Source organism: Coregonus lavaretus (assembly GCF_964263955.1).
Source record: "Coregonus lavaretus genome assembly, chromosome: 1".
Lineage (NCBI taxonomy): Eukaryota > Metazoa > Chordata > Actinopteri > Salmoniformes > Salmonidae > Coregonus > Coregonus lavaretus.
This window is the reverse complement of record NC_139988.1, coordinates 70,054,226-70,073,460: the sequence shown is the minus strand read 5'-3', so window position 1 is coordinate 70,073,460 and position 19,235 is coordinate 70,054,226. Positions and strand designations below refer to the sequence as shown.

Genomic DNA, 19,235 nt, shown 5'->3' with positions numbered 1-19,235 from the left:
CACAGGAAGGGGGCCCAGCCAACAGCGAGTTGCAGTAATCCAGACGGGAGATGACAAGTGCCTGGATTAGGACCTGTGCCGCTTCCTGTGTAAGGCAGGGTCGTACTCTCCGAATTTTGTAGAGCATGAACCTACAGGATCGGGTCACCGCCTTGATGTTAGCGGAGAACGACAGGGTGTTGTCCAGGGTCACGCCAAGGCTCTTCGCACTCTGGGAGGAGGACACAACGTAGTTGTCAACCGTGATGGCGAGATCATGGAACGGGCAGTCCTTCCCCGGGAGGAAGAGCAGCTCCGTCTTGCCGAGGTTCAGCTTGGGGTGGTGATCCGTCATCCACACTGATATGTCTGCCAGACATGCAGAGATGCGATTCGCCACCTGGTTATCAGAAGGGGGAAAGGAGAAGATTAGTTGTGTGTCGTCTGCGTAGCAATGATAGGAGAGGCCATGTGAGGATATGACAGAGCCAAGTGACTTGGTGTATAGCGAGAATAGGAGAGGGCCTAGAACTGAGCCCTGGGGGACACCAGTGGTGAGTGCACATGTTGCGGAGACAGATTCTCGCCACGCATCTTGGTAGGAGCGACCAGTCAGGTAGGACGCAATCCAAGAGTGAGCCGCGCCGGAGATGCCCAACTCAGAGAGGGTGGAGAGGAGGATCTGATGGTTCACAGTATCAAAGGCAGCAGACAGGTCTAGAAGGACAAGAGCAGAGGAGAGAGAGTTAGCTTTAGCAGTGCGGAGAGCCTCTGTGACACAGAGAAGAGCAGTCTCAGTTGAATGACCAGTCTTGAAACCTGACTGGTTTGGATCAAGAAGGTCATTCTGAGAGAGATAGCAAGAGAGTTGGCTAAAGACGGCACGCTCAAGAGTTTTGGAGAGAAAAGAAAGAAGGGATACTGGTCTGTAGTTGTTGACATCGGAGGGATCGAGTGTTGGTTTTTTGAGAAGGGTTGCAACTCTCGCTCTCTTGAAGATGGAAGGGACATAGCCAGCGGTCAAGGATGAGTTGATGAGCGAGGTGAGGTAAGGGAGAAGGTCACCGGAGATGGTCTGGAGAAGAGAGGAGGGGATAGGGTCAAGCGGGCAGGTTGTTGGGCCGTCACAAGTCGCAAGATTTCATCTGGAGAGAGAGGGGAGAAAGAAGTCAAAGCATAGGGTAGGGCAGTGTGAGCACGACCAGCAGTGTCATTTGACTTAACAAACGAGGATTGGATGTCGTCAACTTTCTTTTCAAAATGTTTGACGAAGTCATCCACAGAGAGGGAGGAGGGGGGGGGGGGAGCATTCAGCAGGGAGGAGAAGGTGGCAAAGAGCTTCCTAGGGTTAGAGGCAGATGCTTGGAATTTAGAGTGGTAGAAAGTGGCTTTAGCAGCAGAAACAGATGAAGAAAATATAGAGAAGAGGGAGTGAAAAGATGCCAGGTCCGCAGGGAGTCTAGTTTTCCTCCATTTCTGCTCGGCTGCCCGGAGCCCTGTTCTGTGAGCTCGCAATGAGTCGTCAAGCCACGGAGCAGGAGGGGAGGACCGAGCCGGCCGGGAGGATAAGGGACATAGAGAGTCAAAGGATGCAGAAATAATAATAATAATAATAATATGCCATTTAGCAGACACTTTAAGGGAGGAGAGGAGGGTTAAGGAGGCAGAATCAGGAGATTGGAGGGAGAAGGATTGAGCAGAGGGAAGAGAGTATATGATGGAAGAGGAGAGAGTAGCGGGAGAGAGAGAGCGAAGGTTGCGACGGCGCATTACCATCTGAGTAGGGGAAGAGTGAGTAGTGTTGGAGGAGAGCGAGAGAGAAAATTATACAAAGTAGTGGTCGGAGACATGGAGGGGAGTTGCAGTGAGATTAGTAGAAGAACAGCATCTAGTAAAGATGAGGTCAAGCGTATTGCCTGCCTTGTGAGTAGGGGGGGACGGTGAGAGGGTGAGGTCAAAAGAGGAGAGGAGTGGAAAGAAGGAGGCAGAGAGAAATGAGTCAAAGGTAGACGTAGGGAGATTGAAGTCACCCAGAACTGTGAGGGGTGAGCCATCCTCAGGAAAGGAACTTATCAAAGCATCAAGCTCATTGATGAACTCTCCAAGGGAACCTGGAGGGCAATAAATGACAAGGATGTTAAGCTTGAATGGGCTAGTGACTGTGACAGCATGGAATTCAAATGAGGAGATAGACAGATGGGTCAGGGGAAAAGGAGAGAATGTCCACTTGGGAGAGATGAGGATTCCTGTGCCACCACCCCGCTGACCAGATGCTCTCGGGGTATGCGAGAACACATGGTCAGACGAGGAGAGAGCAGTAAGAGTAGCAGTGTTTTCAGTGGTAATCCATGTTTCCGTCAGCGCCAAGAAGTCGAGGGACTGGAGGGTAGCATAGGCTGAGATGAACTCTGCCTTGTTGGCCGCAGAACGGCAGTTCCAGAGGCTGCCGGAGACCTGGAACTCCACATGGGTCGTGCGTGCGTATAACACATGAAGGATCTATGTATGAATTCTATGTGGTCAAAGTAAAGTCAAATCTATTTTCCTTTCATAAAGCATTTATAGCAAAGCATATCATGGTAATTATTAACTGTGCAGTTTGCCACTCTGATCTATAACACCAACATTAAAGGTCTATGTATGAATTCTCTGCAGTCAATGTGCTGTCAATTCTATTTTCCCATTCATAAAGCATTTATATGGACATTTATAAAATGTCAAAAAGTATATGGACACAACACAGAATGTTCAAGGAAATATGAACATTTTATTTCAATTGCTGAGGACATCAGCAATTGGGCGGCAGGTAGCTTAGTGGGTAAGAGCGTTGTGCCAGTAACCGAAAGGTCGCTGGTCCTAATCCCCGAGCCGACTAGGTGAAAAATCTGTCGATGTGCCCTTAAGCGAGGCACTTAACCCTAATTGCTCCTGTAAGTCGCTCTGGATAAGAGCGTCTGCTAAATGTATAATAAAAAAATAAAAATAAACATCACCGAAGAATCGTACAAATCGTTCAATTTCATATTCAAAGCATTCATGTTCAGTTCCTAATTTCAGATGCATAGCAATAACTATTTTAGTTAGTCAAATGTCCTAACACAGGGTGATAAATATAACTAGCATTCCCCCCTATTCACTTATGTAGCTAGCTAGCTAATCCCCTGGCACAATGTCGACACGTTAAACGTCACAAAACTCTTGAAACATTAAGTTAACAATGTTATTTCATTGTTTCACTATTTAAATTGTAACAAACCTTTTAAAACAGGACAAATTAAGAGACAGTTAATTGTCAAAAAACATTTTGTTACTTTACAGCCTTGTTCTAAAGTTGATTAAATAAAACAAATTCCTCAGCAATCTACACACAATACCCCATAATAACAAAGCGAAAACAGGTTTTTAGAAATTTTTGCAAATTTAAGAATCATAAAAAACAGAAATACCTTATTTACAAGTATTCAGACCCTTTGCTATGAGACTTGAATTTGAGCTCAGGTGCATCCTGTTTCCATTGATCTTCCTTGAGATGTTTCTACAACTTGATTGGAGACCACCTGTGGTAAATTCAATTGATTGGACATGATTTGGAAAGGCACACACCTGTCTATATAAGGTCCCACAGTTGACAGTGCATGTCAGAGCAAAACCCAAGCCATGAGGTCGAAGGAATTGTCCGTAGAGCTCCGAGACAGGATTGTGTCGAGGCACATTGAAGGTCCCCAAGAACACAGTGGCCTCCATCATTCTTAAATGCAAGAAGTTTGGAGCCACCAAGACTCTTCCTAGAGCTGGCCGCCCGGCCAAACTGAGGGGCCTTGGTCAGGGAGGCGACCAAGAACCCAATGGTCACTCTGACAGAGCTCTAGAGTTCCTCTGTGGAGATGGGAGAACCTTCCAGAAGGACAACCATCTCTGCAGCACTCCACCAATCAGGCCTTTATGGTAGAGTGGCCAGACGGAAGCCACTCCTCAGTAAAAGGCACATGACAGCCAGCTTGGAGTTTGCCAAAAGATACCTAAAGACTATCAGACCAGTAAGTACAGAGAGATCCTTAATGAAAACCTGCTCCAGAGCACTTAGGACCTCAGACATGGGCGAAAGTTCATCTTCCAACAGGACAACGACCCTAAGCACACAGCCAAGACAATGCAGGAGTGGCTTCGGGACAAGTCTCTGAATGTCCTTGAGTGGCCCAGCCAGATCCCGGACTTGAACCCGATCTAACACCTCTGGCGAGACCTAAAAATTGCTGTGCAGCGACGCTCCCCATCCAAACTGACAGAGCTTGAGAGGATCGGCAGAGAGGAATGGGAGAAACCCCCCAAATACAGGTGTGCCAAGCTTGTAGCGTCAAACCCAAGAAGACTCGATGCTGTAATCGCTGCCAAATGTGCTTCAACAAAGTACTGAGTAAAGAATCTGAATACTTATGTAAATGATATATTTCAGTTTTAAATTTTTTATACATTTGTAAAGATTCTAAAAACCTGTTTTTGCTTTGTCATTATGGGGTAATGTGTGATGAGGGGGAAAAACAATTTAATCAATTTTAGAATAAGTGTGTAATGTAACAATGTGGAAAAAGTCAAGGGGTCTGAATACTTTCCGAAGGCACTGTAACAAACCTTTTAAAACAGGATAAATTAAGAGACAGAAACCAGTGTCACGATCGTTTGTAGACTGGACAGACCAAGGCGCAGCGTGATATGCCAACATGTTTATTTAACGAATAAACACACAACCAAAACAACAAATGAAATGTGAAGTCCAAGGTAGCACACAAACAACATACCTTAGCACGAAACAAGATCCCACAACCCACTAGTGCCAATAGGCTGCCTAAGTATGGTCCCCAATCAGAGACAACGAGCGACAGCTGCCTCTGATTGGGAACCACACCGGCCAACATAGAAATACTAGAATCTCAACATAGAAATATACAACATACACACCCTGACTCAACATATACATTTACATTTTTAGTCATTTAGCAGACGCTCTTATCCAGAGCGATTTACAGTTAGTGAATAATATATATATATATATTAAAAAAATTATACTGGCCCCCGGTGGGAAACGAACCCACAACCCTGGCATTGCAAACAACATGCTCTATCAACTGAGCTACATCCCTGCCGGCCATTCCCTCCCCTACCCTGGACCAATTGTACGCCGCCCATGAGTCTCCCGGTCACGGCTGGCTGCGACTGGATTCGAACCAGGATCTCTAGTGGCACAGTGCCTTAGACCACTGCGCCACTCAGGAGTACATATACAAGTCCCCTGAGTCAGGGCGTGACAACCAGTTGCTTTCATTTTGAATGCAGAGGAGAGGTGAGTGTGACATCACTTCCGGGTCACAGCCCAGCAATCTTTTGTCTTCTTATGAGCTATTTTTTATATTTTAAAGGGCGACTGCACTTCCTGATTTGGCCTTGTTTTAGATTTGATTCATTAAAGACATTCTCCGATACTTTGCCGTCTAAGAAAGTATTTATTTAACCTCCCGCTTTCGGCTGGATTTGTCAATGTATAGTTCATACATGCATAATCTATGAGCAGAATTACTCTTTCATCTCAATTAGCCACGAAATCCCTAGTTTGAAAGTGACTGTTTTCTTGAAGCTGTGCCATTTTCCCTACATATCCCCTCACATGGGCCAGCCCCCTAGCAATTTGAGTTCTAGCCAATGAGCTTCAGCCCCTTGCATTTGAGCGACAGCAATCAAGAGGCCTGCCCAGCGTTATGGACACAGCAGACAGAGAGCAATAACGTGGTGCACATATCCGCACATATGTGATGTAGTACCCAATTTTCGGGGACCACTTTTGGCCCGTGCTTGCGACTTTCAGAACTAAAAAATTGACCCTGAGGATTCAACCCTGTGGGGATCTTAATCCACTATTGACATCAGTGAGAAGAAGAAGAAGAAGAAGAAGAAGAAGAAGAAGAAGAAGAAGAAGAAGAAGAAGAAGAAGAAGAAGAAGAAGAAGAAGAAGTGGGGCTTGTACAGGCTATACAGTGTATGCAAAAGTACCTGAGAATCTCTTTAAGAAATGCTAGCGGCCATGACTGTATTCAAACCTTAGTTGGTTTCGATGTGTGGTTTGATGTGAGTGTCTCGTGTGTGTGTGTTTGCAGGTGGGAAGAGTTAGCCAAATTATTTCACCAATTAGATTCAGCGGCTGGTGTGCGACCGTGGCAAAGTTGGTTTGACTTTGGATAGCCTATCTCCGCGGCTAGTTAGGGACCGTCAGTGAATTACACAATGTAGATGAGACAATATTTTCATGTTGCACATCTTTTAGTTTTCTCATTAAATGCTTTCAATATTTGTGTATGAATTGCTACAATTTATAGTTGGTTTTAGGTTTTTAAGTCATAGAAATTTGTTGTTATTGGAATTAACATATATGACCCGTTACAGGACGCTAGGCGTATGTCGCACTTCACTACTTCACAGGAAAGGCACAGGAACCTTCCTGCTAGCCAAGATTGGCTGAGATAATGGATGGGCTGGACATGCCAAGAGATGAGTTCGGATTGGTCTGCCATGTAGCTGCTTCTGTCTATAATGTGAGCTGCTTAGTATGTGTAGATAATCCTTGCTACCCCTGCTTTTTAAAAAGAAATAACGTTAGCCATGGAGAATTGCAAAAGTGTTGGTACTGCTCTCAACAACATTGCTGCCCTGAATTTAGCAGGCACTATCAACAAAGATCAGTGGGAAAAAGTTGTGATGGACTACTTTCTGCACACAGTCAGTGTGAACCGGAGAGACTTGACACATCGTGGGCCAAACAAGCTGTAAAAGCAAAACAGTTAAAGGGGTTCTAGTCTGCTGTGAACCATTCATCTATGTATACGGGTAAGAGTCTAGCTACATTTTCAAATATTATACGTTTCCAATTTTGTCAGTAAGTCATTTTCATTGCGTACTGTTAGCTAGCTAGCGAACGTTAGCTTACTGGCTCGCTAACGTTACGTGTGTGATATGTGTAGCAATATTATTTGTATCTCAGAAATCCATTTGTTAGTTATAGCTAGCTAGCTAACATTGAACCTAGTTGGTTAGCTTTAGCTACCTGCAGATTCATACTACAGCATTTCATGCATGGTGGCTAGCTATGACAATCAGTTTGTATTGCTAGTAGTATGGGTTGGGATTATGGTTCATTGTTTAGCTAGCTAGCTACATGTCTAAACAAAAGACTCCACTTCACCAGATGATTACCCATCAAGTTAGCCAGGTGTACCTGGGGGGTGATCACGGCCATCTTATTGTATTTCATGAACATGTGTACATGTCTAGACAAGAGTGACCCATCCACTTAGCTAGATGTGGCTGGGGGTGGTTATAGCATTTCTTTCACATGACCCATCAATTTAGACAAGTGTGTCTGGTAGAGGCTGACATAGCCATATTCATAATCGTATCCGTAAATTGACGTTTGATAGTTGGATCGGATTATACTCGTGATCGGAACAAAACGGAAGTGTTTTAATATGCCTAAATCGATGTTGGCAAAATACCTCCCTGCATGTTCTCACTGCAAAAAAACTGCAGATTAAGCGCAGCGCTGCTCTTAATCTGCAGTTTTTTTGCAGTGAGAACATGCAGGGAGGTATTTTGTGTCTGTGTGTGTGTATCTGGGTGTCCTCAATTTGCAGCAGGCAGACAAATTTGCTCTCATTCAGTCAGAATGCGCATGAGCGTTTCATATTTTTCACAAACCCTTGCCCCACTTACATTTACATTTACATCATTTAGCAGACGCTCTTATCCAGAGCGACTTACAAATTGTGTTAGATATTATGCACATTGATAGCTTGATAGCAAATGTCCTCGCCAAGTACATTTATCATAGTAACAGGCATCAGCAATGTAAATGATCAGATTGAAAACATGCGAGGAAAAGTGTTTGGATTAAATTATGAAGCGAGTGGACAGAGAAATACAGCTTCACTCTATCCAATCAGAGCAGCAGGATCAACGTACAGCTCGCCCTTCTCTTTACAGACAGGAAAACTAGCCAGTTTAGTTATTTAGAACACGCACATGAGTGACTCAAAGTCAGTACAGTATGTTTTTAAAACTCTGTGACTGACACATAAGAAACATGCTTGCTGGCACCCCAAAAAACATTTTTTTCCGATCATAGATAATTACAAAAAAAAACTCGGATCATAATCGGATCCAGAAAATTTCCCATATCCATTACGATACTTGTTTTGTCCGACTACTCGGCACACCCCTAGTGTCTGGGTAAGCATAATCTAATAATTATAAAATATTTATAAAATATTGTTATTTTGATAGTGCTTAACTATTTCACTGTACCGTTTACACCTTCTGCATCCTGTGCATGTGACAAATAAACTGATTTGATTTGATATAGTGTGTGTTTACCAGAGACGTTAATGTGAAGAACAACAGAACATGCACCAAAGTCAGATTAGGATATCAAATCAAGCTTTATTTGTCACATACAACAGGTGTAGATTTACCGTGAAATGCTTACTTACAAGCGCTTAACCAACAATGCAGTTCAAGAAAGAGTTAAGAAAATATTTACCAAATAAACTAAAGTAAAAAATAATCAAAAGTAACACAATACAATAACGAGGCCATATACAGGGGATACATTTTAGTCATTCCGCAGACACTCTTATTCAGAGCGATTTACAGTTAGTGAGTGTATTCATTTTTCATACTGGCCCTCTGTGGGAATCAAACCCACAACCCTGGCATTGCAAGCACCATGCTCTACCAACTGAGCTACAGGAGGCCTACCGGTACCGAGTCAATGTGCGGGGGTACAGGTTAGTTGAGGTAATTTGTACATGTAGGTAGGGGTAAAGTGACTAATAATAATATGCCATTTAGCAGACGCTTTTATCCAAAGCGACTTACAGTCATGCGTACATACATTATTTTATTTTTTTGTGTATGGGTGGTACCGGGGATCGAACCCACTACCTTGGCGTTACAAGCGCCGTGCCCTACCAGCTGAGCTACAGAGGACCACAATACATAGATAATAGACAGCGTAGATAGATAATGACTATACATAGATAATAGACAGCGGGTAGCAGCAGTGTAAAAACAAATGGAGGGGGGTGTCAATGTAAATAGTCCGGGTGGCCATTTGATTAATTGTTCAGCAGTCTTATGGCTTGGGGGTAGAAGTCTCATGGCTTTGGGGTAGAAGGACTGGATAAAGTGTATTTTTACCTGGAGTTTTTTCTTATTGTAGGCTACTACTTTTGCCACTTTTAGTCTTGAAATCTTTGGTTCTTTACTACACTACCGTTATGATTGGGTCACATGCAGCTGCACTCTGCATTGATGATTACTTGTGTGCTGCCAAACATGGGCATGTGGGCAGGAGCATACCAAACATTAGGAACACCTTCCTAATATTGAGTTGCAAGTGACATCAATAAGGGACCTTTCACCTGGTCAGTCTATGTCATGCAAAGAGCAAGTGTTAATGTTTTCAGTACTCAGTGTATATATGCCATTTAGCAGACCCTGTTATGCAAAGCCACTTACAGTCATGCATGCATAAATTTTACGTATGGGTGTTCCCGGGTATCAAGTTCATTACCCTGACATTACAAGTGCCATGCTCTACCAACTGAGCTACTGTGACGACTTCCTCCGAGGTTGCCTCATCTCCTTGTTCGGGCAGGCTTCGGCGTTCGTCGTCACCGGCCTTCTAGCCACTGCCGCTCCTCATCTCATCATTCCATTTGTTTTGTCTTGTTTATTGCACATACCTGGTTCATATCCCCTCATCAGTACCTGTGTAAGTGTTCCCTCTGCACCCTTGTCTTTGTGTGTGATTGTTTATTGTGAGGATCGTGAAGCTCGGTTGAGCTCCTTGTATTTTGTATTCGCCAGGTTATTTTCCCTGTGTGCCTTGTTGGTTCCAGTGCGCCTGTTTTGCGCACTGGACTGTTTTGACGCATTTCTGCGTAACTCTGTATTCCGGAATAAATCCTGTTATTCTGTGATTACCCTCCTGCGCCTGACTCCTTCAAATCACCCATCACAGCTACAAAGGACCACACAGGCTTTGAACATGAATCTTTGTTAAATTTATTCAAGAAAAGTCTAACTGAACAATGTCAGTAGCTTTTTAGCAAATAAAATTCTCAAGCGACAATTTAGCTAGGACTGTCTGAGAATGGTCTGGGGAGGGGGAAAACTAAAAACTAGATATTATTGGCAGTGGTTTGGAACTGTGTTATTGGTCTATTAACCAATTTACAGCATGGTGTTGTCACCATGGAAAGCCGAAACTCCCGCCCATGCAAACCTGCTGATTAGAAGGTCCTGTGTAGATTGTGTATTTTCAACCAGCAACTATCAGGAAATAACACTGATCCATTTTTTTTCAACATTTTACAGTGTTAGTTTCAGCTGTTGTACAATATGATAGAAAAACACAAGAAATTGTTTTATTTTGACTGCACTGGGCCTTTAACATTCTGTGTTGTGTCCGTATTCTTTTTGATAAGTGAGGCATGTTTATAAATGCTTCATAAATACTTTATGAATGGGAAAATAGAAAAGACCATACATTGACTGCATATAATTCATACATATAACTTTAATGTTGGTGTTATAGATCAGAGTGGCAAACTGCACAGTTAATAACCATGAAATGCTTAGCTATAAATGCTTCAAGAATGGGAAATTGATTTGACTTTACTTTGAGTGCATATAATTCATAAATAGACCCTTCATGTGTGTTATAGCTCTGGATAAGAGCGTCTGCTAAATGACGTAAATGTAAATGTTATAGACCAGTATGACCAACCGAATAGGGATGTGGAGGAGGGCTGTTAATGAGTTACGAAAGAGCCTTGACCCTTAACTACACAATTTGATCTGTAACATTTACCCTGAGGATTCAACACGGTGGGGATCTTCATGCACCATTGACCTCATTGAGAAGAAGAAGAACGTACTATAAGTCATGGGCCTATACTGGCCGGTGGGGAAATGGGGCTGGTACAGGCTATATATCAGCATCATTTTCAAAATGTGGTTTGGCCTTTAGGCATATTCACTAACACTGGTATGGCAGAAGCACACTTTAGAGAACAGCCATAATGATGACACTATGCTGTCATTGTAATGATGCATCTATTAAGATGCCTAAATGTGAGCTTTTGCATAGCATGACATGAATGCACTATAGATATGCTATGGATATATTTCATTAACCTTTAACGTGGTTAGGACCTGTTATAACATGTTCATGAAATGCTTTATGGCTATGTAGTCAAATTAAATCATTGCCCTTGAATAAATCTAGAGCAGGAGGCTATTCTATTGTATTCTTAATATGTATGGTTGTGGAAGATGGTAGTCCTTATGATGGGAAGATGATAGCTATGATGCTAGTTAGTAATTGAGGTTGGAGTTAGCTATTGTGCATAGTGACACCAGGGGTCCTTTCCATGTACTGTACTTTCATTCACACCAGGTGGGGGAGCTGTATACATACTCGAATGATCCCTGTGCTTTGGCGTTGTAAGCCTCTGTATCTATTTAACGGATCTCAGAACTCGATCACATTATTAATGTGTGCCTTGCTTCAAGGTGACAGAGAGCAATGGTGCTGGGGTTTAGGTGTGGGCTGGGAAAGTGGAGCAGTTAAATGCAGTGTTCTCAATGACGATCTGGCTGCTCCACATACAGCGAGTGACCCACTTTCCCTCCTTCTCCAAGCCCCAACACAAGGTAGCGTTTCTGGGGGAATCTCCGGGTCTGAGAGGGGAGCAGATCCCCAGATTTGCCTGGGGCTGAAACACCTACACTGGGTTAAGATTGGTCAACGAGAGCTGCTGTGGTGAGAGGGTAGTTAGGGGGTCTTGCGTGAAACCAGACTGGAGACACACACACACAGCCACACTTAAACAAACACTGTAAGTTGACAGGACAAGGCCAGGATCTGTTGTCAATTTGTAGTGCCGAGGGTAGTAGAAAAGCTAATCACAATTTATTTGGCGGAAATTATACTTATATGGTAGTAAGAGAATGATGATACACTGGTCCCCACCACACCAACTAATCCTCAACATACACATATTGTCACGATCGTTTAATGACTGGTCGAACCAAGGCGCAGCGTGATAAGCGTACATATTTATTTAAGTACTGAACACGACAAAACAACAAACAAACGATATGTGAAGTCTTGAGGTTACACAAAACAAACCTATACGGAACAAGATCCCACAAACTAACTGGTGCCAACAGGCTGCCTAAGTATGGTACCCAATCAGAGACAACGAACTACAGCTGCCTCTGATTGGGAACCACCCTGGCCAACATAGATCTACACGATCTAGAAACTCAAACATAGAAAACTAAACATAGAAACTACACACCCTGGCTCAACATTTAAGAGTCCCCAGAGCCAGGGCGTGACAGTACCCCCCCCCCCCCCCCCCCCCCCAAAGGTGCGGACTCCGACCGCGCCCCATAAACATAACAGGGTAGGGGCCGGGTGGGCATTCCGCCTCGGAGGCGGATCCGGCTCCGGGCGTAACCACCACCTTCTCTCCACCTCCCTGTTGCGCCCCTGGTCTGGTCTGGCACCGCTGACTGGAGCTGGACCCGACGACGGTGGAACGAACTGTACAGGCTCCGGACTGGAGCCGCTGGCCGGGGCACCGGTGGAGCGGATTGCTCTGGCTCCGGAGTGGATCCGCTGACTGGAGTTGGACCGGACCCCGGTGGAGCGGATTGCTCTGGCTCCGGAGTGGAGCAGCTGACCGGTGCCGGACCAGGCACCGGTGGAACAGGCACGGGCCGTGCCGGACTGGACACACGCACCACTGGCTTGGTGCGGGGAGCAGGAACGGGCCGGACCGGGCTGACGACGCGCACCACTGGCTTGGTGCGGGTAGCAGGAACGGGCCGGACCGGGCTGGCGACGCGCACCACTGGCTTGGTGCGAGGGGCAGGAACGGGCCGGACCGGGCTGGCGACGCGCACCACTGGCTTGGCGCGGGGAGCGGGAACGGGCCAGACCTGGCTGGCGACGCGCACCACTGGCTTGGTGCGGGGAGCAGGAACGGGCCGGACTGGGAACACGCACCACTGGCTTGGTGCGGGGAGCAGGAACGGGCCGGGCCGGACTGGGGACACGCACCACTGGCTTGGTGCGGGGAGCAGGAACGGGCCGGGCCGGACTGGGAACACGCACCACTGGCTTGGTACGGGGAGCAGGAACGGGCCGTACCGGACTGTGGAGGCGGACTGGAGGTCTGGAGCGGAGAGCTGACACAACCCGTCCTGGCTGGATGCCTACTTCCACACAATATGTGTGAGGCATTAGCACAGGACGTACGGGGCTGTGCACGCGTACTGGCGATACAGCACGTAGCACCGGCGCAGGATATACGGGACCGAGGAGGCGTACTGGAGACCACGAGCGTTGAGCCGGCACACCCCGTCCTGGCTGAATGCCCATCTTCGACTGTGCCGGAACACTCGCGGCACAGTACGTGGCTCCGCATAACACGGAGCCTGCCCAGTCACACGCTTCTTAGCATGAGTACGGGGAGTTGGCTCTGCTCTAACACTAGGGTCCGCCAACCACCCTTTTAGCCCCCCCAAAATATTTTTTTGGGGCTGTCTCTCGGGCTTCCTCCTCGGCCGGCACCCTCTGCGTTGCCGCTGCTCCTCTCTATAGCGCGCCTCCACAGTCTCCTCCCAAGGACGGCGATCCATTCCGGCCTGAATCTCCTCCCAAGTCCAGGATCCCTTCCCGTCCAGGATCTCCTCCCAGGTCCAGGCTGTCTGCTCCTGGACACGCTGCTTGGTCCTATTTTGGTGGGATCTTCTGTCACGATCGTTTAATGACTGGTCGAACCATGCAATAAGCGTACATATTTATTTAAGTACTGAACACGACAAAACAACAAACAAACGATACGTGAAGTCTTGAGGTTACACAAAACAAACCTATACGGAACAAGATCCCACAAACTAACTGGTGCCAACAGGCTGCCTAAGTATGGTCCCCAATCAGAGACAACGAACTACAGCTGCCTCTGATTGGGAACCACCCTGGCCAACATAGATCTAAACGATCTAGAAACTCAAACATAGAAAACTAAACATAGAAACTACACACCCTGGCTCAACATTTAAGAGTCCCCAGAGCCAGGGCGTGACACATATAAACACACACACTAACACACAATGTTTTATTTTCCTTGTGGGGACCAAAAAATGTATTCCCATTCAAAATCCTATTTTCCCTAACCCCAAACCCCTAACCCTAAAACTAAACGTAACCTTAACTCCTAAACCTAACCCCTAACCCTTAACCTAACACCTAAGCCTAAAATAGCCTTTTTCCTTGTGGGGACCGGCAAAATGTCCCCACTTTTCCTTGTTTTAATATCCTTGTGAGGACTTCTGGTACCCACAAGGATAGTAAAACCAAACCACACACACACACACACACAAACACACGGTGGAAAAACCCATCTATTGAAAACTTGCTCTCAAACACCCATACATGTGTCATTAATATCCCAACAGCAGTCACCCCTGATAAAGGGTTATAGCTCCAGCCAACGTGTTCCCATCGACTGGCCTCATCTGCTGGGGTCACGTACACTGCTGCCCATTATCAAAGAGCTTAGCCATGCATTGAGATGTGGTTATTAAATCAAATCAAATCAAATTGTATTTGTCACATGCACCGGATACAACAGGTATAGACCTTACAGTGAAATGTTTACTTACAAGCCCTTAACCAACAATGCAGTTTTAAGAAAAATAAGTGTAAAGTAAAATATAGTTAAGTAAAAATAAAAAAAGAAGAAAAATAACAAATAATTAAAGAGCAGCAGTAAAATAATAGTAGCGAGGCTATATACATGGGGTAACGGTACAGAGTCAATGTGCGTGGGCACAGGTTAGTCGAGGTGATTGAGGTAATATGTACATCTGGGTAGTGGTAAAGTGACCATGCATAGATAATAAACAGAGAGTAGCAGCATCATAAAAAGAGGGGGGGGGGGGGGGGGGGGAATGCAAATAGTCCGGGTAGCCATTTGATTAGCTGTTCAGGAGTCTTATGGCTTGGGGGTAGAAGCTGTTGAACCTAGACTTGGTGCTCCGGTACAGCTTGGGTGGCTGGAGTCTGGCAATTTTTAGGGCCTTCCTCTGGTATAAAGGTCCTGGATGGCAGGAAGCTTGGTCCCAGTGATGTGCTGGGCCGTACGCACTACCCTCTGTAGTGCCTTGCGGTCAGAGGCCAAGCAGTTGCCATACCAGGCGGTGATACAACCAGTCAGGATGCTCTCGATGGTGCAGCTGTAACTTTTTGAGGATCTGAGGACCCATGCCAAATCTTTTCAGTCTCCTGAGGGGAAATAGGCTTTGTCGTGCCATGATAGTTTGTTGGTGATGTGGACACCAAGGAATTTGAAACACTCAACCTGATCCACTACAGCCCCGTTGATGAGAATGGGGGCTTGCTCGGTCTTCCTTTTCCTGTAGTCCACAATAATCTCCTTTGTCTTGATCACATTGAGGGAGAGGTTGTTATCCTGGCACCACACCGCCAGGTCTCTGACCTCCTACCTATAGGCTGTCTCATCGCTGTCTGTGATTAGGCCTAACACTGTTGTGTCGTCTGCAAACTTAATGATGGTGTTGGGAGTCGTGCTTGGCCATGCAGTCATGGGTGAACAGTGAGTACAGTAGGGGACTGAGCACGCACCCCTGAGGGGCCCCCGTGTTGAGGATCAGCATGGCAGATGTGTTGTTACCTACCCTTACCACCTGGGTGCGGCTCGTCAGGAAGTCCAGGATCCAGTTGCAGAGGGAGGTGTTTAGTACCAGGGTCTTTAGCTTAGTGATGAGCTTTGAGGGTACTATGGTGTTGAACGCTGAGCTGTAGTCAATTAATAGCATTCTCACGTAGGTGTTTCTTTTGTCCAGGTGGGAAAGGAAAGTGTGAAGTGCAATAGAGATTGCATCACATGTGGATCTGTTGGGGCGGTATGCAAATTGGAGTGGATCTAGGGTTTCTGAGATGATGGTGACCTGTTTAAAAGTCTTACTCACATCAGCTACGGAGAGCGTGATCACACAGTCGTCCGGAACAGCTGATGCTCTCATGCATGCTTCAGTGTTGCTTCCCTCAAAGCGAGCATAAAAGTAATTTAGCTCGTCTGGTAGGCTCGTGTCACTGGGCAGTTCGTCTGAGCCGGTGTAGTATGATTCAAACTTAGTCCTGTATTGACGCTTTGTCTGTTTGATGGTTCGTTGGAGGGCATAGCGGGATTTCTTATTAGCGTCCAGGTTAGAGTCCCGCTCCTTGAAAGTGGCAGCTCTACCCTTTAGCTCAGTGCGGATGTTGCCTGTAATCCATGGCTTCTGGTTGGGGTACGTACGGTCTCTGTGGGGACGACTGCATCGATGCACTTATTGATGAAGCCAGTGATTGATGTGGTGTACTCCTCAATGCCATCGGAAGAATCCCGGAACATATTCCAGTCTGTGCTAGCAAAATAGTCCTGTAGCTTAGCGGTGACTAATGAAGATGTTGCTAATTACCTGCTACCAGCTGTGTCACAGAGAGGGCCTAGGCTTTAGCTCACAGGGCTAAGAGTGTTATGTGGTGCGCAGGAGATGCAGTCGGTCACATGAGCCTGATCCTGCTCCTGATAAAACTGTGAGGTGGGTGCTAGGATGGCAACTAACAAGATGCTGAGCAGAGGGGAAGCTAACGTTATTGCTATCGATATCATCACCGATGGCTGCCTGTTAGTTAGACCTTCTTACCACTACACAAGTTATACTAAACATAACTCATTACATTTCTCACCACCACATGGGTCATGTTGTCGGGCAGGGTATCGATGTCCAGTCCTCCCCCCAGTGCGTTGCGTACCGCTCGGTTCTGACCATGTTTGATGGAGGGCTGCTGGTCTCGGTAGATCCTGCCCATCCCAGACGAGCCCCCATCTATCCGCAGTGACGTATCATCTAAAAACATGAAAAGATGACATAACATAGTCAAGATAACAAGACCATTCGATAGAAACAGCAATATCACATCTCATGCAAACTATGAGAACAACACAACACAAGAAATCCATAACTGATTAAAAACATACAGAAAAGCTATACTCAGGGGTGTCATGCACCCCAAAAATCTAAGGGGGAACAAAGTATGTGAGGATGGCAACGTAATTTTGAGATTTTTTCAAACACCTGAAACACCTTATGTTTATTAAAATTATGTATATTTTTCTGCATATCTACAGTGCCTTCGGAAAGTATTCAGACCCCTTGACCTTTTCCACATTTTGTTAGGTTACTGCCTTATTCTAAAATTGATTAAATAGTTTTTGACCCTCATCAATCTACACACAATACCCCATAATGACAAAGCAAAAATGTTTTTTTTCGAAATTTGTGCTAACTTCTTAAAAATAGAAAACTGAAATATCATATTTACGTAAGTATTCAGACCCTTTACTCAGTACTTTGTTGAAGCACCTTTGGCAGCGATTACAGCGTCGAGTCTTCTTGGGTATGACGCTACAAGCTTGGCACACCTGTATTTGGGGAGTTTCTCCCATTCTTCTCTGCAGATCCTCTCAAGCTCTGTCAGTTTGGATGGGGAGCGTTGCTGCACAGCTATTTTCAGGTCTCTCCAGAGATGTTCGATCAGGTTCAAGTCCGGGCTCTGGCTGGGCCACTCAAGGTCATTCAGAGACTTGTCCTGAAGCCACTCCTGCCTTGTCTTGGCTGTGTGCTTAGGATCGTTGTCCTGTTGGAAGGTGACTCTTCGCCCCAGTCTGAGGTCCTGAGCGCTCTGGAGCAGGTTTTCATCAAGGATCTCTCTATACTTTGCTCTGTTCATCTTTCCCTGGATCCTGAGTAGTCTCCCAGTCCCTGCCGCTGACAAACATTCCACAGCATGATGGTGCCACCACCATGCTTCACCGTAGGGATGGAGCCAGGTTTCCTCCAGACGTGACTCTTGGCATTCAGGCCATAGAGTTCAATCTTGGTTTCATCAGACCAGAGAATTTTGTTTGTCATGGTCTGAGAGTCTTTAGATGCCTTTTGGCAAACTCCAAGTGGGCTGTCATGTGCCTTTTACTGAGGAGTGGCTTCCATCTGTCCACTCTACCATAAAGGCCTAATTGATGGAGTGCTGCAGAGATGGTTGTCCTTCTGGAAGGTTCTCCCATCTCTACAGAGGAACTCTAGAGCTCTGTCAGTGACCATCGGGTTCTTGGTCACCTCCCTGAGCAAGGCCCTTCTCCCCCAATTGCTCAGTTTGGCCGGGCGGCCAGCTCTAGGAAAAGTCTTGGTGGTTCCAAACTTCTTCCATTTAAGAATGATAGAGGCCACTGTGTTCTTGGGGACCTTCAATGCTGCAGAAATGTTTTGGTACCCTTCCCCAGATATGTGCCTCGACACAATCCTGTCTTGGAGCTCTACGGACAATTCCTTCGACCTCATGGCTTGGTTTATGCTCTGACATGCACTGTCAACTGTGGAACCTTATATTGACAGGTGTGTGCCTTTCCAAATCATGTCCAATCAATTGAATTTACCAAAGGTGGACTCCAATCAAGTTGTAGAAACATCTCAAGGATGATCAATGGAAACAGGATGCACCTGAGCTCAATTCCGAGTCTCATAGCAAAGGGTCTGAATACTTATTTAAATAAGTTATTTCAGTTTTTTGTTTTTAATACATTTGCAAAAATGTCTAAAACCTGTTTTTGCTTTGTCATTGTGGGGTATTGTGTGTAGATTGGTGAGGAAATTATTTTATTGAATCCATTTTAGAATAAGGCTGTAACGCAACAAAATGTGGAAAAAGTCAAAGGGTCTGAATACTTTACAAAGGCACTGTAAGCATATCTCTTATCTTCATTGATAGCCTGAAATTGCTTCTTGGTAGCTAGTTATGAGGTTGGGACATTGGGGACCTATATGGGCTAGCTAAAGCCAACTTCATAAAATTGCTAGGTGGCTAGTGTAATTTTATTTGAGGAGGCATGTGCCCCTATGCCCCCTATGGGCAAGGCGCCTCTGGCTATCCTTGTAAAACAATGCCCTCTGAACATCACCGGAGGTTCTATGACCCTTAGGTGAACCTTACTGCCTTATTTGGCACTTAGTGTTCCAGCAGTGACTTGGGTTGGTCTGTGGGTTGTGGAGGTATTACCTTTGAGGCT

At 45.7% G+C, this 19,235-nt stretch overlaps 1 protein-coding gene across 1 annotated transcript in view; it reads right to left on the bottom strand.

The window, feature by feature from the left end:
* The window catches only part of plxdc1 (plexin domain containing 1), a gene marked incomplete at its 3' end in the record, with an annotated part of 112,107 nt that overhangs the window by 43,968 nt on the left and 48,904 nt on the right, over positions 1 to 19,235 (bottom strand). The window contains exon 2 of the mRNA XM_084159306.1: positions 16,859 to 17,019. Within this exon, the coding sequence (XP_084015432.1) occupies positions 16,859 to 17,019 (161 nt within the window). The remainder of the gene's footprint in view (positions 1 to 16,858; positions 17,020 to 19,235) is intronic.